This window comes from Linepithema humile, chromosome 1 (genome assembly GCF_040581485.1).
Source record: "Linepithema humile isolate Giens D197 chromosome 1, Lhum_UNIL_v1.0, whole genome shotgun sequence".
Lineage (NCBI taxonomy): Eukaryota > Metazoa > Arthropoda > Insecta > Hymenoptera > Formicidae > Linepithema > Linepithema humile.
In genome coordinates, this window is record NC_090128.1 from 44,320,788 (window position 1) to 44,343,696 (window position 22,909).

Consider the following 22,909-nt stretch of genomic DNA (forward strand, 5'->3'; position numbering starts at 1 on the left):
TAATGTTAACTAAAATAATTATATATATTTATGTAACGCAAAAAAAGTATAAAAAATGTAAATAATTTAATATTTCTATTTCTTTGTCAATTTCTAAAATATTAGGCAATAATTATGTACTGTTTGAATTATTTATCCAATTACATTAATTGTTAAATATTACAAAGCAATCTTATTTACCAAACAAAATTATGGATAAGATAATGTTTAGACATTGTCTTATCTTGTAATCTTGTACTTTACAGACGTAAAAAATAAAACTTGATACTTAAATGATTAAATAAATTTAAAACAAAAGAATAAACGGGCAATTATTTGTATCTTATCAAATTTATTTTTGCACCAGCACTATTATACAGTTTTAATATATTTTAATTATATCTCATATTTTTAGTATTCTTAATTTATAACTAGTACAGGTACTTTGCGTTGATTTGGTAGTCTTCTGTTTTATTTTAGACATCGAATAATCTGTTTTACATGAATTCTGCTAATAAGAAGCAGAACTTTGATGCAAATTTACTAAATGTTTCTATATTCAACATTCGATTAGCGATGTATATTATCGCGCAGAAAATAAATTTCTCGAGCCTGTTGCTATGCAACCCGTTCAACTCTCTTGCTAGAAGTGTGACATTATTGATAAACAGTTATGCATCATTACCGACCGCGTTCATGCTGATCGCGTCATCTAACATCGGCGACGGAAACATTTTACAAAAAGCCATAGCAAGCGGAGACGTGACGGCCAACATCATCAGATCACGTGACATTCGTATATTGATACGTGTCGGCGAGTTGAGCCACGACTCGCTACGCTCTGCCAGTCGAGCATACGCGTTTCAACCTACATCGGGTGTATGAGGCGTTATTCACGACGGTGTTGATTCTCTTGGATTCTGTGCAAGAAGGTCACTCGATCGACAGTGCTCAGAACAGTCACATTAACGCGGCAAGATGGGATGTGAGTATATTTGCCGTTTACAGTCAGAATTAAAGGGCTTTTGACTCAGATTCAATTGTAACCTCTTGCAACGCGTAACCTTCTTTCGCGCGCACAACATATTGTGACAAACGCAAGAAACTTGTTTATACGTTCCTATGCGAGCTCACCGCCACCAGATACGCTAAATCCTCTTTTCTTTTGTGGTTTCAGTCAAATTTCTTGAAGTGATAAAACCGTTTTGTAGCATACTGCCGGAAATAGCGAAACCGCAACGAAAGGTAAGACGCACCATCTATTTCCGTCTCTCTCTTGTATTTACAGTTTTGTGTACCGTTTTTCTCAAATTCTTCAATTACTCTGGACACGCGTGAAATCTGTAACAAAATGACATACTTCTCGCCATCTGTTTATGACCATCTGTTTATGACATGTAATACACTCGTCTGCAACATTATCATACAATGTAAAATTTTCTTCATTCGGTTTTTGTCAGTGACAATTTTTTCTCCACAAGCATGTGATGGTCAATTTACTGTAATTATTAATTATTATTCTGCAGATTCAGTTCAGAGAAAAAGTACTATGGACAGCAATCACGTTGTTCATCTTCTTAGTATGTTGCCAGGTAAGTTTAATACAAGATAGAAAATCTGCTAACTAATTTGAAGTTTTATGAATAAATACAAATGTATAATTTTACGACTTTCAGATTCCATTATTTGGAATCATGTCTTCGGACAGTGCGGATCCGTTCTATTGGATTCGTGTAATACTCGCATCGAACAGAGGAACATTGATGGAGTTGGGTATCTCGCCAATTGTTACTTCTGGTCTTATCATGCAGCTGCTGCATGGGGCTAAGATAATCGAAGTCGGTGATACGCCAAAAGACAGAGCATTATTTAATGGTGCACAGAAATGTAAGTGTATTAAAATTCCATTTGCTAATGCAATTTTAATATAACACAACTGAAATGACATTTATCTTTACTGCTTTTAGTGTTTGGTATGGTTATCACTGTTGGACAAGCCATTGTTTATGTAATGACCGGTATGTACGGAGATCCAACTGAAATTGGAGCTGGAGTTTGTCTCCTGATTATTATTCAGCTGTTTGTTGCTGGTCTTATCGTATTGCTGTTGGACGAGCTTCTTCAGAAAGGATATGGATTGGGAAGTGGCATATCTCTCTTTATTGCCACCAATATTTGCGAAACTATTGTTTGGAAAGCATTCTCACCAGCCACAGTTAACACTGGTACGTTCTTCGCATTGTCAGAGAGAAACTGCATAAACTGAGAAATATTGCTTTTAATATATTTTATTATATATATGACGATTAAAGTGTTTACATTTTTTTTTTGTCTGTATCTAATAGGTCGTGGTACAGAATTTGAAGGAGCAGTGATCGCTCTGTTCCATCTGCTGGCTACTAGACAGGATAAAGTCCGTGCTCTTCGAGAAGCATTCTACAGACAAAATCTTCCAAATTTGATGAATCTTCTCGCTACCATTCTAGTGTTTGCTATCGTTATTTACTTCCAGGTAAATTGCCGATAGTTCGAGAAGCATTTGCGCCATCTGTTAATTGTGTATCATATAATTTTTTCTAACTAATATTATTAAGCTACTATTCTTTTGTATATGTTTTAATTATGCATATACTAAGAGATATTTTATTTTCAGGGCTTCCGCGTAGATCTTCCGATTAAGTCTGCGAGATATCGCGGCCAATACAGCAGCTATCCGATCAAACTGTTTTACACCAGCAATATTCCGATTATCTTGCAATCGGCTCTTGTGTCCAATTTATACGTCATTTCCCAGATGTTGGCAGTCAAGTTCCAAGGAAATCTCATAGTGAATTTACTGGGCGTTTGGTCAGATATCGGTGGCGGGGGTCCTGCCAGATCATATCCAGTCGGGGGATTGTGTTATTATTTATCACCTCCGGAATCAGTTGGCCATATTGTTCAAGATCCTGTACACGCTGTACTCTACATTCTTTTCATGCTTGGCTCATGCGCCTTCTTCTCCAAGACGTGGATCGAGGTGTCGGGAAGTTCGGCGAAGGATGTTAGTAGACAGCATTCATTACAAGACTACAAGTCTTCCCAATAAAAAAAAAATTTACAATACTGATTATTGACATTGCAGGTTGCTAAACAACTGAGAGAACAACAGATGGTTATGCGAGGCCACAGAGATAACTCTATGATCCGCGAATTGAATCGGTATATCCCGACCGCCGCGGCATTCGGTGGACTATGTATCGGCGCCCTGTCTGTGTTGGCAGACTTTTTAGGTGCAATCGGTTCCGGTACTGGTATTCTGCTCGCTGTCACAATTATATATCAATACTTCGAGATCTTCGTCAAGGAACAAAGTGAAATGGGTGGCATGAGCACGTTACTCTTCTAAACTTAATATATCTATAGACTTGAAAAGTGAAGTTTTTTAATTCTGAAGAACTGAGTAATAATTTATTATAAAATAAGTCGGACTGGCAGTTGCGTGTGTGTGTTTGTCAAAATGACAAACGGGATAAAAGGCACGCAGCTGAAGATTTTCCGCGTTATATACCAAGTCGCGCATATTTAACTTATACCGTCGGTATATTATTGTTACTCTGCGCGAAAGATAACAGCATCCGTGATACTTTTTCAAAAAAGAAAATGAAAGGCTCAAATATCGATGGTAAGTTAAATATGTGCGATTTTTATATATATGTGTGTACGTGTGTGTATGTATATGTATATATATATGTATGTACATATATATATATATATTTTGTTTTAACATTTATAAAAGCTAATTGTCTCTTCTAAGTACATATATATATATTTCACACACACACTCATACACACGAAAGCTAGAGAGAATAAACTTTTATAAATATTAAAACATTTTTTTTCGTCTTCCTTGGTTCATTTTTTCCCCCGAAGGCTTCATCACATTTTGTTACTGTACTATACATAATCTCATCTCAAAATCATTGAGTGATACTGCAAGAGTCTTAGAACAAATTTCTATATCCATAAGCAGAAAACAGTTAGTTGAGAATTATAATTATTCATTATATCATTATTAAGAATCCATGCGTATGTAATATGTTACATATTTCAAGCAAAATAATTGTATACAAGGAAACTCGAGTAAAGATCATTCCTATTTTATACAGTGTGATTGTCATTTTCTACTTTATACGTAGGATTGTTATAAGATATACATGAGATATAACTATTGTTATAGAATATCAATGTAACAGAGAGAAAACGCTAAATGTCCAAATGTACTTACTGTTAATGGTGTTCAATACATGAAACCTGCGAAAATATTTAATCTCAATATTCATAATCCTGGAACGTATGTTACAAAATAGTACAGATCGTTTCTCTCATAAATTAGATTTTTATATCAGTTAATGCACGCATCATTTTGATTCTAAATAAAAATTCCCACGGTTGAGTTTGGACAGTTTGGTCAAATCATTTACAAGTGAAAGTATGTTCGAATTAACTTCAGGTTCGAAAATTGTTACAACTTAAACATAAAACATGAAATGTGTAATAATGTATATATGTAAGTCAAACACACACAGACAGATTTTATGTATATAATTTGAAAAATTTATAAATGTACATATAAATACTTAAAAAGAGGCTATAATATTCTTTCAAATTATATTATTTGATTTCATCACTGTCAAAGTTTGATTATTTACAAATCGTATACAGTTAATATCGATTCAAATGTTATCCGAAATGTATTCTGCATTGTTATTTATTTTCATTGTAAAACAATGTCGAGTATAAAGATCCTAATGTGTGAATGTTTGCCAATAATACTAAACGAAGAGTGTCCGTAAAGCGTGCATTAGGCGATGATGTGTCGGTGTCTCTCCAAGCTATATTAGCGCCTTCGTTCCGCGTGAACAACGCTGGAGATGGCACATTATCACGCATGTACGCCCATACGCATTCCCTCATTATTGTATTTATCTGCAATGCAAGTTAAAGTCGTTTATCAAAAACTCGAATACTCAAATGACTGAAAAGAATGTTGCTGGATGTACCTGATGTGGCTGTAAAACAGGAAGGATGTCTCTGATACTAGCCAGCGGCGGTGGTAACAACTGGCCAAGCGCCATAACGTTGACAAGCGATACGCCTTCCTCTGTACTCCAGTTAGCTATAACAGTCGCAGTAATACCCCTCAGCAAGACGGAGCAATACGCTAACGCTGGCCTGTACCAGGCGGTCAACTCTAATAATGTCCACAACAAAGGTACGTCTTTAAATTTGCGACGGATTTTCAAATCTCTCTCTATTGTGACCTGTGAAAATGATAACCGTTATTACCGTTGATGATAATTAACTAGTTTAACAGAGTTTCACGTCGTGCAAATAATAAAGATTACCTTTGTAAATTCCTCATCAGGCCACGGAAGGCCATTGTACATCACATCAGGGGAGACTAATTCAACTAACAACAAACTCATTACTGTCAGAGCATCCAAATTGACGGGATATCGTTCCGAGTCCAGATTGCTGCAACAAGCCTAAAAATAATAGAATTATATTAGTATAATTAATGTAACATTTGCCAAGTTTTATTAAATTGTCTAATAAGTAATGTATAATAAGTTTTCCAAATATACTTTTTTTTTCAAAGCAGTTTGATCAACGTAAATCAACACGCAAATTGAATGTTCGAAAATACCAAATTACTTATTACACAACTAAATGCACAATAAATTCTATTAATTACTTTTATAACATCCATCAATAACATCTTGTTTAAAGTGATAATTTCCTTATTAAACGAATTTTCCGGCAGAGGCCTTCGTGGACCGTGTCCTATTATCCCGGCATGAAATACCGACGAATGTCGCTGTGCCAACATCGTACTTGTTACCTACAAATGAAACCACTTAACATATTTTTCTATATATTTATATATTGATTACATGGATCGTTGAAATTTTATATATGTATGGCTTTTAAAATGTAATTTTATCGTCGAGATATAGGATATACCTGTTTATGATTTTGATGTAACAGTAACATCTCTTCGAAATGGGGCACGAATTTCTTTTTTGCGCCAAAGTATTTAGCCTGCTCGTTATTAATACAATTCCCTAGTATCTCTCTGAGCGCCAAAGCGCGTGCACATGGGGAATAACATGTCAAATTTTTCAACAAGTGACATACCATCGTTACTCCTTGTTCTTTTTTTATAATATCTAAAAAGGAAATTTTATTTTATATATTGTTGCTCAAAGAAACAAAGAGTCATTAAAGAATTTCAAATTACCAGTTTGTGTAATGCATAAGAAGAAGTATTGGATGATTGCTATCGTCATTTTCAGCATCAGATCCACATAGAAAATATGATCTTTGTCAGATGTGCTTAACAGATCCAACAGAGTAATGATATCAGTTGCCAAGTCGAAATCATCGGTTTTCGTTAATAAAGAAGATATTTGATATAAATTAGATCTGAGGGCTCTCGTAATCATCTTCGACTGTAATATTGTAGCCTTGTTCGACTTTTCCCACCTAAATAAAAATAGAAATAATTATAATTATTATATCGAAAGCATAAAATAAATTATCAACACTTACTTTAACAGTATAGTGAGATTCTTGAATAACTGCTTCGATTCTTCCTTATTTACGATGTTTTTATAGTGTATCTCTCTAAGTGCCTGCTCCAAAATTTGTGTAAAATTATCATGATTAGTATGCATATTTTCGGCTTCAGATTTAGTCGCAGGAAACATTATAACGTTATTGGTGATAAAACGTATCAAGGCTGCGAGATGAAACATTGTTTTCGCTTTCGCTAGCATATAGGATGCCGCGAACATAATTATGTTTGGACTTTGACTTCTTAGGAAGCATAACAGTCTAACAGCTGTTTGCACACGCAGCGGATTGGGATGTAAAAGCATCGGTATTATCAATGATATCTCTTGTTTGATGGAACTCAACAGAGCGATATTGGCGGATTGCGGCCCGTGCGTCCTCAATAAGAGATCGATTTCTTGCAAGATCAATTCCAGCATCTCTCGACAAACGTTCTTCACATTTTGCGCCGCGTTAATGCTGTGATAACCAACATTGCTCGGATTTAAACACGTGTCTAGCAATATATTAATTATCTGCGATGCTCCTTGCTCGCAGCCTAATATCAAATGTACTGTCAAGTCCATTAAGGCTGCTGGTTGATTGTCAAAGTATTTACACCAGTCTGTTGTAAACAATGCCAAACGTGGTATGATGTCCGGCCTCACTGTAACAAAAATTCGTGCCATTATGAATAATTATAATGTTAATTATAATAATTTATCTTAAATATATTATTTCTACTTGAAACTTACACGTTTGCAATACATCACTAGTCATTGCTTTTAAAAGTGTCTGCGAAAGAGAGGTCAGATTCAAAAGAAACGGTACTGTGGCCAATTTCTGCTTCTTCGTATCTTCATCGATACTTATATTTTCCTCCAAACTCCACTATAAAAATAAATTTATAAGTAAATATATAAATTTAAGTCTAATATATATGGAATAGTAAAACAAAATAACTGATAAAACTTGCCTCGAACAGATCTAGCAATGCTTTTCTAATATCTTGAAAATGACTACCCGCCAAATGTCCCAATATACCAACAACTGAATTTAGCTTTGGATTCTTAACATTATATTCATATCCCATGGAGCAAAAATCTTTCAGTCCACACGATAGCACCCTAGTAATCACAGTATTTGGAAAACAACTTCCTACATGAGCCACCACCCAATCAAAATATGGACTGTGCAGCACACTTGTATCCAACAACGCCTTGATGCAAGACTCGGTATCTGAGTGCATAAGACATTGTAAACATTGTGCTGTGATGTCTATTAGAGTTCGCGTCGCACGACATGACATCCATTGTTGCAGAAAATCATTAATGCCAGCGTTGACAGGTAAATTACCACGTTTTGAATAATCAGTTGACAGTTTGCCTATAAAAAAAAGCACATTTTGTACATTACAAAAATATGGTCACCATATTCAACTGTAAATCAAATATTTACCAAGTAAATCCAATGACCACGCTGATATAATAGGTGCCCATGCTTCTGGACTTCCATTTATAAAATTACTTAGAACGATATGAATTTCTGCTATAATGCTTTCTTCGGGTATTGGTATATTTTGATTAGTCTATAAAAATTTAACAACTCATTATTATCATATTAATACTAATTGTAAATTTATTGAGTATCATGTGTACAAAAAACACGTGTAAATGAAGAGTATTGGTTACATTTACATACCTCAATTTGACGAACATATTTTGTCACTGCGACGAAAAATATATTGCAAAAGTATTCGAGCACGGCATCTCTTGCCGCAGGTACATTTTGTAGTAAATATAACGCCGTACGCGTTATATCTTGCGTGTTTGTACTGTGAATAGGCCTGACAGCACCAGAAATAAATTTTCTAACCTCGGCTAGAATATCTTGATGTGATAAAGTTGCCGTATTGTGCAGCATTCTTAATTAATGATCAATAATAATGTTTTAACTGTAAAATGTTATCCAATTATATCCACATTTCTATTTAATTCAATATAAACTTATCGTATATCTTTATTGAGAGTGCCGCAGAGTACCGTGGCCCTTTTCAATTAAGAGGTTATGTTGCAACAAATATATACAGGGTGTTCGCAATTGTTGTTTCATACCGGTAAAAAACTAATCTGTATCTCTATATGCATATATACATATCCTGAAAATCATTTTTAGCCAAAAACTTAATCATAATTTTTTTATCAATTCTGCTAAGTATTATTTTTTATTTTACAAAATATAATTAGATATAAATCAAACATTTGTAAAATTTGTATGTGAAAATAGATGATAGGTACATTACTAATTTAATGTGAAAAAAGTATGATTTAAAACTTTTTATATTTAAGAGATTGACATTACACAATTAAAAAAGTCTTTTTAATAAACAACTTATACTAGATATGCAACAGTTAAGGAATTACATATTGCAATGATGATGTTTACATACATATGAAGTAATAAATATTATAATATAATACTGGATTATTACATAAAGAGTATCTCAACGTCTTTTCTTCTTCTCTTGTTTACGTGGCCGATGAGGTCTTCTTGGCGTCACTTGTGGACTGTTTTCAGAACATTCTACATCACTTGGATCATCCTGTAATTATAATAATTGTTGCAGTAGGTACGAAGAGATTAAATTTGAAGTAGATAATCAAGAATAATACTTTTAAAGCTGCCACACCATCAGATGGACCTGCCTGATATAATACTATAGATAACAGGCACATAATTTGAAATATTGCGCCCACATAAAGGCCAAATCTCAATAACTGCTCAAACAGGGTTTCCTCTGCTGGCAGTAAAAAGCGTTTGAGCTGTGGATCTGCATCCGCCATTTCTACACACAAAATAATACAATTACAAATTTTTGTTTATATTGTTGCACCTGTGGTGGTGCACATATATGTATATATCATGCATATGTGTATGTGCGTATATAAAATTGATGGGCTATAGTTTATCATAGTTAAAAACACAATATGTAATATGTACATAACATGTGCTCGCACAAACTATTAAGACGTTTACAAACAATTTATAAAGTTATTATTTCTCATTGAACAATTTGTTAAATAGCCTTCCATTTGTTAAGTAGCATTCCATTCCTTCGAGTTCTTAGTGCAACAATCTTATAATTTTTCTTTTTCCGCCCGAAGAGCTTGTCGCTATTTCTTCATTATCTATCATGTCTTGCTGTTAAAAGGATTCGCGATCGACAACGATAATTGCTCAATAGTACCGGCACATACTGTTTCGCGATATTGACGCGAGAGAGATATATGTACGAGGCGAGGAAATCAATAACTGACGGTAATCGGCGATGATCGCCGCTTTATCCTCTCATGCAAAAAGTAAATAATGTCAACTTTACAGTGATTGGAACGTGTGCATGCTCCGTTTTCCAGCAACTGTCACAGCAATCGTGACATTTCGTGGAACAACAATAGCGGCAAATCGCTCGACTTTCTGATTCGACGAAGAAATAATTCGAGTCCAGACCTCTCGACTCGGGACAACTCGGCTCGATTCGGCTTGGTTCGACGCTCGTTTCTTTGACGTTGGCAATGCACGGCGATTGTACTTGTCGCGTTCTCCATCTGATGGCGTTGTGCGCGAGCAATGCGACATCTGTCGTCAAATATTATAGCTATGTAAGCCTCGAATCCAATCAAACATTTATCGTCGATGAATTTAGTTGTGAATGGTTTAATAATTATTTATTGTATACGTGAGTTTATTGTTTTTACATTGTATTGTACAATGTAGTTATTATTAATTGCAATTTTTCAGTATCGATAGATAAATAGATACGGAAAGCTCTTGTACGAATCGCCCAGTTTGAATTTCGCGGCGTATCGGAAGTGTGCTGGGTTCGAGGCTTAGTAGCTCGCGAGTCCGTGGATGTGAACCTTTGTTTTGTACAAAAGTTATGGCTGCCGTCTCTAGTTTTCGATTGATGTTTTCCGTGGAGAGTCCGAATTCCCGTGTTTACCGCGGTATTTAATAACGCGAGATTGTGTTGCGCGACGCGTTGGCATCGACCGCGATGTGAGCGGCATTCATCCGCACGTCGTTTCGACTGCCTTAGTGTCATTTTTGTCGAAAAATGCCTGTGTTTACATCCGAGTTACCAGTGAGCTTCTGTATTCCTGTCACATTGAGGTAAGCGACGCTTTTTACGATACGCAAATATGCTCGGCAGTGCGACGCGGCCTGATTTGTGGAAACACGATGCGAAATCGCCACACGGCGATCACCAGCGACCATTGGTGCAATGATCCCTTTATTCGTCGACGATGATCGTCGTCCTTAGTAATCACCGTGCGCATTTTGTACGCCCTGCTATTGTTTAACATTGCGAATCGCATCGTCGCGCGCGTTTTCTCGCTTCTCGACCGGGAAATTATGTGCCAGTGTCCACGAAATCGTCCTGAAAAGCAAACGAATTCGTTTCCGTCGTACTTAACCAAAAAAAAGTTTCGTCCTCTTCGACAAGGAAGGCGAGTATTTTGATGCTGATTCTGACATTTTACATCGATCTGATAGAACAACGGAAGCATTTGTCGCATTAAATTATCGTCAGATCGTAAAACATATTCCGCGGGATGTAATCTGTGCATTCGCAATTTTTCGTCTCCGATGGTGGCAACAATGGCTGGTAAAATGGTGAGCGAGGGCAGGTCAAGCACACAACATCGCTGTGAACTTTCTGCCTGCCTGTCTGATTTTCTGACTATCGTCAAATATATTTCGTCCATCACATCGCGATTACATATCACGATTTGAGTGGTTTTAGATGATCGATACATGTCGATTCTTGAATAGAAGAAATTTGTCACCTAACATTATGTTGACTACTAATTAGGCCAAATCATTTTCAACTTCTGTACGTTGCTAGTTTGTTTGCAGTGGTTTATTATTATTATTTTCTTTAAGCGAACATATGGATAAATAATATTCTTTGACTATATTCTTCATAATATTTTGAAATACACGCAAAATAATAGACAACCGTTTGCTTATCCATATATTCAATCTGTTTGAATCAAATATTTAAATGTTCTATCAGTTAATATTAATCCATTTTAATACAGCAGACCTGTTTTCTCTGGCAATAATAATATTTGTAATCATCTTGAGTGGGAATGTAATCATTTACTGCATCTTTGAAAAATATTTGAAGCTTTTTAAGCAAATTTAAGACGGTAAGGATAGAGCATAATAAGATAAATACCAGTGTAGAAACATAATAGACACATGATAACAGTTTATTAGCATGCAAGCCTGTCTTTTGTATCTTTTATAAAGATAAATTTTTCATCATATTTAATCTTAATGGCTCAGTTTAGTGTATAAGTTACTATTATACATTGTACTAATATTTCTTCTTGCATTTTTACAAAAGATAAAAAAGGTGGCAATTTTTTTAATTTTTTTTCTTTCTTTCTGAATTAAGCTTTCTTTCTTTCTGTAGCATCAATGTCGGCTCACAATATAAATTGTAGTGTCGTTATAGCGATTACAATTTTGCTTTTTTACTTATAAATCCGATTTTAATAGATCTAACCTAAACGATTAGAGGCTAACAGCGAAACGACAGTCGAGAACAGTTTCACGGCGCAGTAGAAAAATGTTGCCAGGCGGCGCTTGGCTCGCTCGGCCATATTGCCGGTGCACCCTGCTTACCCTGCCCCTCAACCCTCATTCAACTACCCTTTGCACACAGCACCCCCTCCCCGTTCTCCTCCTCTTTTCGCGATCCTTTCATGAACGCGCGATCCCTTCCAATCGTGTTTTCTTGTCTCTCCTATTTTCTTTCTCATCCGTTCTACCTCTCTTCGCGCCCGCGCGTCAAGTTTCTTCACTCTCGTTGTCGAAAGCTATACGTCAAACACTTAGCGCCTGCCCGATCACATATAATGTTTTCACAGAGAGGGTTAATGTAACAGAACGTAAACCGAAACGTGAATTATTAAAAACAGTGTGAAATACGCGCTGAAATTTTCCGTCTTTTTTTTCTGGCATATGTAGTTTCTGTTCATAGGCAAAGTAATAAACAATATTACATTTTAATTGTTTGTAGACTTATGTCGAGGTTTTATATCAACGACAGTTTTCGATACAATTTTTGAAACAGGATTATTCTCTGGATTAGAGCATAATCACAATTAGTAAACTATCTTTTTCTGATTTCTGTAAAATTAGATGGCAAGAATTGATTGTTGCGTTTATCTCTAATTGATAACGTTGAGAAATATTGATATTTATTTATTGGAATCAAAATCCGGACTGCAAATAGTTGATTTAAGATTAGATTCTTACAATTTGAACTTTAACTTTCGGTATCTTATAATAAATATCCTTGTAACAGATCGCGCAAATTATTGTCTGAATCTATCGAAGTCTGCGTTTGAGATTAGCGAAAAATAAAGTTGTATCATCTCGCATCGTGTTGTGGATGAAAAAGGTTTCGAATAAAATTCAAGGATTATTCGGCATTCGACAGTTTGTTCAAAATCCACCCCTTCGCGCGTAGCATCTCACGATTTCATGTAACACGCGATTTATTTGCGAAATGTCGGACACACGTGCGCAGATACACCCGTTTCCACTCCCTCCCGAGTTTACATCCGCACAGATCTATATCCTATTTTTAGAGAGCGAAACACGGCTGACTTGGACTCGGTCCCCCGCGCGCGATTCGCCGGAAGTGAAATATTAACAAGTACGAGACGACGCATTATTTATCCGCGCTATAACGCGCGCTTAACTCTCATTACTAGTACAATTAAAAGGTTTAATGGAACAACGAGCCAACGCGTTTTTCTTTCTTTAAAGAGAGGTAATTAATTTCATAGCTTAAAAGATCAATGTAAACATAATTAATTACATAGTTGTTGTTTTGCAAAATTTGTCAGCGCAGCAAATTAATATACCGTGTAGATAATTGCCGAAACGTTAAATAGATCCGAAAGATACGACCTACACAGCGATTGATCTCGCTGCTCTGGTGAAAATCAGGAATTTAATTGGTCGATCACGTTACCGCTTCGAGTGCATTCGATTAAAACGCTATTGATTCGGTTAACTCTGTTACGCGTCGCGCATCCATGCACAAATCAATTATCGATCGGTTTATCCAACGCTCGTAGGCGTTGCGCTCACCTGCGCAGGTAACAGGCAGGTATCACTGCGAACGTCAATTCGATTTATTTTGCAACAGTGGGAGATTCGTTCAAGCTTTTTGTATAATTCGTAATGGGGCAGAAAATGAAAGGCAGCGGTGACATGTTTTTAAACCAATTATTTATCACAATAATAAGAGTATATTGTACATTTAATGGTTTTACGTGCATTTATATGTAGTATCTTACGTATATGTTAAAAATATAGAGGTAATTAAATGTAAAATTATATATTACAAGTTTGAAATGATAATAAATCTGACATAATTTTGGAAAACCGGAAGAAATGTTTCGAAGAAAGGAATCTGAAAGAATTGAAATCTAAAAATAAAATGCTAATCAAGATCGCGGCGGCTCGTTAAATATTTTTAAGTCTGGGAATTCGTGACGCATATTTGAAGGAATATTTTCCCTCTCGGCGACAAAATCTGGCGTGCTACTAGGCGATATTGTTTTTTTTTTAGCGAGATAAAGTCATATCGACCGCGAAGGGAAGAAGGAAGTCGTGCGCGGATTGTAATCAATTGTTTATGAATATAATTATTTCAGTATGAATACAATCAAGAGACACGTAATATTTTACTTTAGCGAACAATAGCAGTATTGAACATTTTGAAGAATGCAACCATTATTTTTATCTTTGAATAAATCTGTATATAATAGATGCTATCTTAATAGCTATCGGATGTTAATAATAGGGCATATTTATAATAATGGAAACTTGTATATTAAACCAACTAGTGGATTATATATCAGTAGCTACGCTGCGAGAAGGGTATTGTGGGGTTTTCCTTATGAGGTTTAACCTTAACCCGCGCACGCGGACCGTTTCGGCGCGCGTAGCGAGCGATCGATAGCGGCATTTCTGGCCGTCATCGGCCAAGCTCAACCACCACGTACGAGATCCTAATTGCAGCGCGACGCAGCTCGATATGCGAGCTGCGCGATTAACTTTTAAAGCAGCATAGTTCATGAGTGCATAATTCATGAGTTCATGCAAATCTCAATCAGCGCGTCCTTTCAGCCCTGTTAACTCGATCTTCGCGATTGATCGATTCGTACATGTGCGTACATCCCAGATTCGGCGTCTTTTTCTTCAAAAGATTTCAAGCTAATTAAGTGTTAAAAGTTCAGTCAGTCCGTGTCTCTTGATAGTAAAAATGTTATAAAAAAACTTTTTCTTCGTTAATTTTGTCAAATAGATATCATTTTGTGAAAAAGGAACTTGATGTTTTCGGAAAGTGATTTGTAGCTTCACTTTGCTATCACCATTTGTTTCGACTAATGTTATTACTTATCTCGGCAAGTATATGATAAATGATTTTTATTGGCTGCTAGACGTGTCAATTTTTTTCGCTGAGGTTTTTTTCTTTTTTCTTTTGCGAGCAAACTTAAGGAATCGCATATGCGAGATTGATTTACATTGATTGACATTACAAATCGTGTAAGTTTTTCTGGAGCAAAATTATAATACTTTATTTTAAACTTTATTAGCTCTTTTTAACTTCGTTAAAAATTTGAGCATGCAATTGAGCTATTAATAAAAAACATTACTAACAGATCAATTAAAATTATTACAGTTCTTTAATTAAAAGGTCAATATTTTGTATTTCTCAAAATTTAATTTCTATATATTTAACTCGTTTTAACTGCTTGAAATTGAAAATCAACGAAGCTAAATAGAGAGAATTACAGAATTTCTCGATATAGTTGAGAGAGATACACAAATAAAGTGTTAATAATTACGTGCGATATTCTTTCTACCGTGTAGATTTGCGAGGAATGTGTTTTCACTCTCGAAGTCAGGACGCAAGGACTCAAGGATAGTAGCGACGTTGATTTTTTCATTTGTTGAGCTGCAAGGATTCGACGCGTTTCTGCGAAATGACGTCAGAGCGTATTAATGGATTCACGCTGAGTAATAAAACGTACGTCGTACGCGGTCTTTGGCACGCATTTTCGCGAAATTAACTCTGTAACGGTGTGTATTATGTTCTATCTTGTGTATTGATCGTATTTTCGTAATGTGTTATGTAATCGATGATTCCGACATTATTATTGATGAGTGTAATTAAGTTCTCATTAACATGCGTCTTAATCTATTATTTATTTGTCAAGTTGTTGCATCTGAAAGTGCAGAAAATCTGGAAATACAGAAGAAACATTTTCCTGATTATGTTTGTCGATGACACAATAGATGAAATACTCATAGGTAGTATTGTATTTTCGAATATTATTATTGTTAACGTTGGAAGAAATATTGCAACGGCCTCGTTGCGATAATGCACATGTTAAAACAACGAGTGAATTTATTCACGTTGCAATCGCGATAACGACAAGCGTTCGTAGATTTATGACATTTATTCGATCGTGCATTCACCCTCGGATGACAGCAGTCCAAATCAATGCCATTTAACCCCGCCTTACGTGTGGCAGCGTAGTTATAAATAAGAAAATCAATCTTTTCAATTGAAGTATTATAAATTACTATGTCGTTGAACTCTTTTATTTTTATCACTATATCCTTTTTGTTATTTATTATAAACTTATAATACAAGATACGCAATTTACAAGCATTTTTTAAACGTCACAAAAATAATTGATTTACGAGGAAAGTTTTTCCAAAAGTTTCGACTATTTTATGCCAGGAAATTCTCGGAAATAATTGATTCGTAAAAAATCAAGATATTTTTCAATATCTTGATTTATATTAACAAAGAATTAAAATTGTATCGTATTAATACAGAATTACAAGCACAAGCCGCTAATACGAATTTTCCGTGTCATTAAACAATTAGTTTTTTTTTCTTTTTTTTTTTTTTTTTTTTCCAATATGTTTTTGATTGGTTGTTTTTGAAGCAAAGTTAAAATATCATATGGTTTTATTTATAAAGTTTTTCCTTGGTGCTAATGCCATTGAAGCGGCTTAACTGTAAAAGCAATTAACGCGTGTCTCAATTAATCTTTATCGTGTGTGATTTAAATTCAGCTCAATGATTTCCGCGGTCGAGGGTTGGCCCGCGGGTCACTTTAGCGCACGCCATGCTGAGCAAAGCGAGTTTCTTCCATGAAAAGGCAATAAGCGAAAATATATTAGGTAGATAAACGAAAATAAAGATAAACGCGTTATTTCATATGTCGTTCGTACGTTGGTGCGTTTAACCCGATATTAATTAACCATCTAGTCGACGTAAAACATTTTTTTTTGCGCGTATGTTCTTATAAATTAAAAAAACGCGCATTCGGAGAAATGGAAAAGAGAACTTTATAAAAAGAAAAAGTTTATGAAAAAATTTGCCAGAGAAATGCCGTAATTATAGAAATGCATTGCAATGTTTAGTATCACAGTCACAAAAATTCGTAGCAGTTGAAGTGAAATTATGTTCAATTCATTACAGTATAAATCTTTCCGTCAATTGTGTCGAAATCTTCAAAATGAGCTGCTAATTTGACAAAAATTTCGTTTTATAATTTCTCGAATTGAGTTTCCGCGAGCATATATCTCGTATCCAGAAATTTGAACGCGCCATTATTTGCAGCTACATGCGACGCAATTACCTCAATCGCAATTGCCTCATAAATTAAACTGTCTATTAAACGTATGTCTAACGTGGAGGGCAATTGATGTGTTCATCAGCCGCGGAAATGACCGCGACACTGCTGATATGCGAGTCTATAAACATTGTTAGATAAAAAGACAAGAAAGGCATTATTTTTTTATGTCGTGACTATCGTCTTTTATTGACACGCTCAGTCGCGCAAATGAGAAGCACACGTTTATTGCAATGTGCGTATAACGGACCGAACGCGACGTGCAACGTAATGAATATGCGTGCAAATGCGTGCGCGCAACGGACGGACGGAAAAAAATGTTGACTCTTCTTCGGCGTGTTTTTCATCGACGGAAGTTTTTCAGCGCGATTCTATCTTTCTGTTTTTTTACACTACTACTATCTTTATCGCTAGCTTTCTTTCTCTCGAGAGAATAAAAAGAAAGAAAAGTTCATACTATACGATTACATAAATACTTCCTGCTCCGTTTTCCGTTTGCTGATAACCTTAAAGCGCTATCGAAAACAACATTGGCATTATATTTCGAAATATTCACACGCTTAGATACAATCTACAGATAGAATACGAGTCGAAAAATGTGTATTATATTTGATTGAAAATTGATTATTTTTTCAAACAATCGATTTGAGCAAATACAAATTAAAAATTCATAAACAACTTCACAAATATGAATTACATTATTTAGTATTGAAAAAATAAATTTAGAATATTGTGTGCGTCTGAAAAGGAGACTGTACTTTTTATTAGTCAATTTTTCCGATAATAATTAACCGTTGTACACGTGCTTATTAATTGTTGCTTAATTTCCATACGTCGATTTATTTTCGTTACTTCGATCTTATCAAAGAAGTTCTGTGATTAAACGCTGATCGGCGTAACGCGTCTTGTACATTATCGAAAGATACATTGAAGTACATGTCTATAGTTGTGTATTGCGGCGGATAAGCAGAATAAGGTTGATGCACGAGAGCAAAGGAATAGCGGAGCAAGAGAGGAGAGAGTTTACGACGCGTCGGGGATAACCTTGGATGTAATAGCGAAGGCGCACAATGCCGGGTCGTCGTCTTTCGCGTCCCCTTCGTTTCCTTCTGGGACACCCACGTTAAATGCATTGCCGCGACTCGCTCAAACGTGATATCGAACGAACGTCGGTTTCCTATCGAAGTCTGATCCTAAATTCGTTAAGGGACATACTCCCTTTCTGATCTAAAAATAGGATATATATTTGAATTCTAATCGTGCGATTTCATATTTGCAAGAATAATATAGAAAATTATGTGCACATAATAGAATCTCGTCGAATTACGAACCTAAATTGGGCTTTATTAGACCGTCAGATCGCTCATCGATCTGCTGGTTTCTAATCACTCCGATCCTTTCTCACCACATGATTGCATTCCTAACTGATTAATCCGCGGAATCGCAATATTAGATGACTATACACGGTTGTCGATTAGAAGTGTCCATTTACGACATAACGTTGTTTCAAATATATATCGCAATATCTACAGAAAATTGCTGATTACCGTCACAACAAAAATCCTTTCTACGAATTATAATTGAAATCGTTAATATATAATAATCGGTATTGTATGACAATGAGACAATCACACAAAGTTAAATCCGAAGAAGTGGACTCTTCTTGTCAACTCCGTTTACGAATTTTGCTAGTTTCGCGCGAGAGTTAAAGGCTCATCTACATAAGACGCAGAACGCGGGTCGCAGGTCGCAAGATTGACGCAGTGTGACGTATTTCCAGTAGTGTACGGTCGCAGGCTTCAATACGCAGGACGCACAAAAGTTGGGCGAACCTCAACTTTAATGCATGAAGTAGGACAGATCCGCGACGCGTATCTCGTCGTCACAACGCAAGGAACGCGGCCATCTTTCAGCAGTTAACCGAACGAGTGCGACCGCCGCCGCCGGCGTTGCATATCGACCGTTGTCGCGAAAGTACGAGAGAGAATTGCGAAAACGCCGCCACACAGCTGCACTAGCGGGCGCAGTGGCGCAATGACGCATTAGATGAGAGAGAAGTGCTATGCATCCGACAATATATAATATTTCACTTTTTTTTCCCCGCTATTTGTTATTATCTATATAGAATAAAATTCTTCGACCGTTCCTCCATTCATCCATGTCGCATTCTATTCATATTATTATATTTAAAAAAAATAGGATTTTATAGATGCATGCGATCTCTTGTACGAAGCGCGGTGCATAGCAACGAACGGATAGCATAGCAATGGCATACCTCGTTTCCTCGACTCGTGCTAAGTGCTTTGCCACTCGATTCTCGATTGCAATCACTATCGCTTATTATAAATCTTTCATGCGATTTCGAAGCGACTGTATTTCGAAGTATTTCGAAATGCGCTATAATGATGACTCGAATTTGAAACGTTAATCTTATAATTTCGTATTTTAACCAAATATTTCATTCAGTCTATTTTGATAATTTGATTTGAGTAATTATTCGTAGCGTTCAAAATTATAAGTAATGTTATCAAGAAATTGTGTATTTTTGAAGCTGCGTTCAATGCTTTTTCGTACTCCATAAATCTGATCATCTAACTTTTAAATTTCTTATTTTATCGAATAGATTATATGCTTTATAATTTATAAAGTTTGCTTTCGATATTTCAATATTTTCAAAAATTTTACGTTAAAATAACTTCTTTTTGTCTTTTTTTGCTCATAAGTTCTAATTCTTCATAAATTCTATGCAATCGCTATTACTAATACAATTTATTTCTTCCGTTTGCAATTGAGGCATATAGAAATCTCAGAGCGTTAAGTAAACTAATTGAAATAAGCAATTTTCCTGTCCTTTTTTTTCCTCTCTTTCTCCATTCTTCTTTTCTATGGTAGCTGTGATATTGTGGATGAACAGCATCCGTATTCAGCTTTGCGTCACATTGTCTATTCCATCACGTCTCCGTATATTTCGCTCCCTTCTGCCGTCATCCTCTTCCCTTCCTGCCGCTTCTCAGCGACTCACTCGTCCGCCTCCTCCGCCGCCTCCATCGTTTTGCCCTGCCGCACCGTGAACCCGCAACGAAGACAGCGCAAAAGTGAAGAGAGGGCAGCGCGAGATACCGGTTATTGGCGGGGAACTGGCATATTTCACCGGGTGTCCGGCAATCAGGCTTTTGTGTACGGCTCACTGCACGCCGTTGTGTACTCGCGCGCGCGTACTACGATGCAGGAGAGAGGAAACGAGGGAGCAGCTAGGTTGAGACGCAGCGGAAGGGAGACACGCGGCGGGGAAGAAGTGAGAGCGACCGAGAAACGCAACGTTTATTCAACGGCGTGGAACTAGTCATAGGTGCGCTCGGTCGGTCATGGAATGGGAGACGCGCGGGGTGCGCATGGCGCACACGGACGACTGGATACACTTATACAACCAGAAGAGTATCCAGATACGTGTATTTGCCCGCACAATCGATATTTTCCAGCGACCGCAAGTGACTAAAATCACACTCGCTAATAATTGAGTCGATTTTTTATACACCTTTTTAACTACGTCGATATTATATTTAAAACGCTTGTTATATCGCACATAACTCGAGAACAATGAAGCTTCCTTGCGCGATCGTAAATAATTTACTGTAGCGCTCGACATGATGAGGTCATTGTTTCCAACAGATAAATACGTAATAGACGCTCCTCCTTCGCTCGCCGTGACTTACGTCGCAGAAACGCGTCTTTCGCCTGCAATGTACTAGAACGTCAACACGTTCGTACGTGCCCGCTTCTGAATAAAGTTCTATTCTTCAATAATCACAAAGTTCTCTATAACATTAATTGTTTTTTTTCCCGTTCTTATACTGAAATTTATAGAATCGCAGGAAATAAATTGGAAATAAAATTACTTTAACTTGCAATTATTGAATAAAATTATTTCTTCGAAGAAATCTTTTAAGACGAAAAATACTCTGATGTTAAATATGAAAAAGGAAAAAGCATTGACCGTTTGAATGTGATCTTTTGTTGTGTATTAATTTTTAAGTTAATTTAAAAATAAATCTGAAAGGTGGTCGAGAGAGAATAATAATAATCGACTCGGAAATAATTTTGGTTCAAATCAATGCGCGAGAGGGTCGAGGTACGCCAAGTAGGTCGCCGCAAATCCCATTGCTGCCAACAACGCGACGACGAGACGCCACCGCTGCCATTGCGAGGAGCAGCGCGTTGCACTTCTCGCCGTGAAACTACCACGAGAGCTCGTTAATACCGCGCACCCATTTAGTAGATACTCGAAGCTAGCTAGCTAGCAGCACGATGTGATACTCGTACAATCGATACGTCGAAGATCAACGACTCTTACTTGCACGGTACTTCGAGAAAGAGTAAATAAAATCTTAGCAAGAATGTAAACCGCGAGACTTTCGAAGATCGATACGTTTGTTTACTTGCCGCTAAGAATGCAGCTACAATACTTTTATTTAATACAAGATCAGAAAACAATTCTTAAAGAAAGTTCTGAAATTGATATTAGATTTTGTATTAGATGCTAAAGCAATAATTTGACATTTTTTCGTATAACGCAAATGTCATCAAAGCGATTCTCGCGCACGAACCTTTGAACAATGAGCCCGAAGTCGGTCATGAAAAGGATTCGCCTGATTCTTTAAGGTCCACCCGATGCAATCTTTCGCGGGCTTGCCCGCACTCACTCTGAAAATCGCACATACTTTACAAGACTTTCTAATTCCCCCTTGACGTGTTTTCCTCACGTTCGATATCAATAGCGAATTACGCGTACTTACGTTACTCGCTTACTTTCGATCTGTAACAAATTTCTCGATGTTTTACTACCAACTTTTAAAATATTTGATCCTAGTTGACTAGAAAGTTATATCGATTGCTGGCTGCCCTTCATTTGTTCATAACTTCTCTTTTAATTGTTCAACAATGAGTTCACCTTATAAGTCGATATTTTATGTACTGTAAACTTTAGAATTTAAACTTTAGAAAATTGATCACTAAAGTAAGCATGAACCGAGCTCAACAAAAAGTAACTTGCGACAAGTGTAAGATATTGCAAATTGTCTTGTAGTAACGGTATCCAAAATTTCATGCAGAAAAAGCCAATTCCAAATTTATCGTAAAAACTGAAAAAAAATGTTTAATGCGATTTTGGATATTGCATATAATTGACAAGCGTATTTTCTAATCCACAACATAACATACGATTGGGTACTAAATTTAGTCGAGCACGACTGCGATTTTCCTTTTTATGGGATTTCTGGCTATCTGGAATAATAGTAGTGATTTATTTCACGGGTGCTGGTTTAAAATTAACCACCGGCACGTGCACGTGATAATCTCGGCTAATTGACGCTTGCTCAATCGTACTGATGAAAGTGGCGAAATCATTGCCGAAAGAACGTCGCGTTCGACTTTCTAAGAAATTTTATGCTCTAAAGTAAGTACTTGCGTATAAATTACATGCAGGAAAGCATTTATATCTTTATTCTGATTTTCTTTATTAAATAAACTCACAATGTTAAATATAAATAACAATATGCGAACATTGCTAATTTGTGATCTGTTTTTCGTAA

The 22,909-nt window shown here is 36.2% G+C and overlaps 3 protein-coding genes across 3 annotated transcripts; 1 reads left to right on the forward strand and 2 right to left on the reverse strand.

Moving 5' to 3' along the window:
• Window positions 1–781: 781 nt before the first annotated feature.
• On the forward strand, window positions 782–4,283 carry Sec61alpha (SEC61 translocon subunit alpha). The gene is made up of 8 exons (XM_012362885.2): window positions 782–964; window positions 1,157–1,224; window positions 1,506–1,571; window positions 1,656–1,866; window positions 1,947–2,204; window positions 2,325–2,491; window positions 2,633–3,022; window positions 3,104–4,283. Exons 1-8 carry the CDS (start codon window positions 958–960, stop codon window positions 3,365–3,367), a joined length of 1,431 nt encoding a protein of 476 aa, XP_012218308.1. The 5' UTR covers window positions 782–957; the 3' UTR covers window positions 3,368–4,283.
• A 265-nt stretch (window positions 4,284–4,548) lies between these two features.
• omd (integrator complex subunit 5 omd) lies at window positions 4,549–8,661 on the reverse strand. Its single transcript, XM_012362883.2, has 11 exons — window positions 8,278–8,661; window positions 8,035–8,164; window positions 7,553–7,962; window positions 7,332–7,467; window positions 6,574–7,243; window positions 6,263–6,507; window positions 5,986–6,191; window positions 5,717–5,863; window positions 5,367–5,507; window positions 5,022–5,282; window positions 4,549–4,947 (listed from the first exon to the last, which is right to left on the reverse strand). The coding sequence occupies exons 1-11, from the start codon at window positions 8,497–8,499 to the stop codon at window positions 4,726–4,728; spliced, it is 2,790 nt and encodes a 929-aa protein (XP_012218306.1). The 5' UTR covers window positions 8,500–8,661; the 3' UTR covers window positions 4,549–4,725.
• Window positions 8,662–8,897: 236 nt separating this feature from the next.
• LOC105669788 (protein anon-73B1) lies at window positions 8,898–9,949 on the reverse strand. The gene is made up of 3 exons (XM_012362917.2): window positions 9,666–9,949; window positions 9,249–9,421; window positions 8,898–9,178 (listed from the first exon to the last, which is right to left on the reverse strand). The coding sequence occupies exons 1-3, from the start codon at window positions 9,685–9,687 to the stop codon at window positions 9,080–9,082; spliced, it is 294 nt and encodes a 97-aa protein (XP_012218340.1). The 5' UTR covers window positions 9,688–9,949; the 3' UTR covers window positions 8,898–9,079.
• Window positions 9,950–22,909: the final 12,960 nt, after the last annotated feature.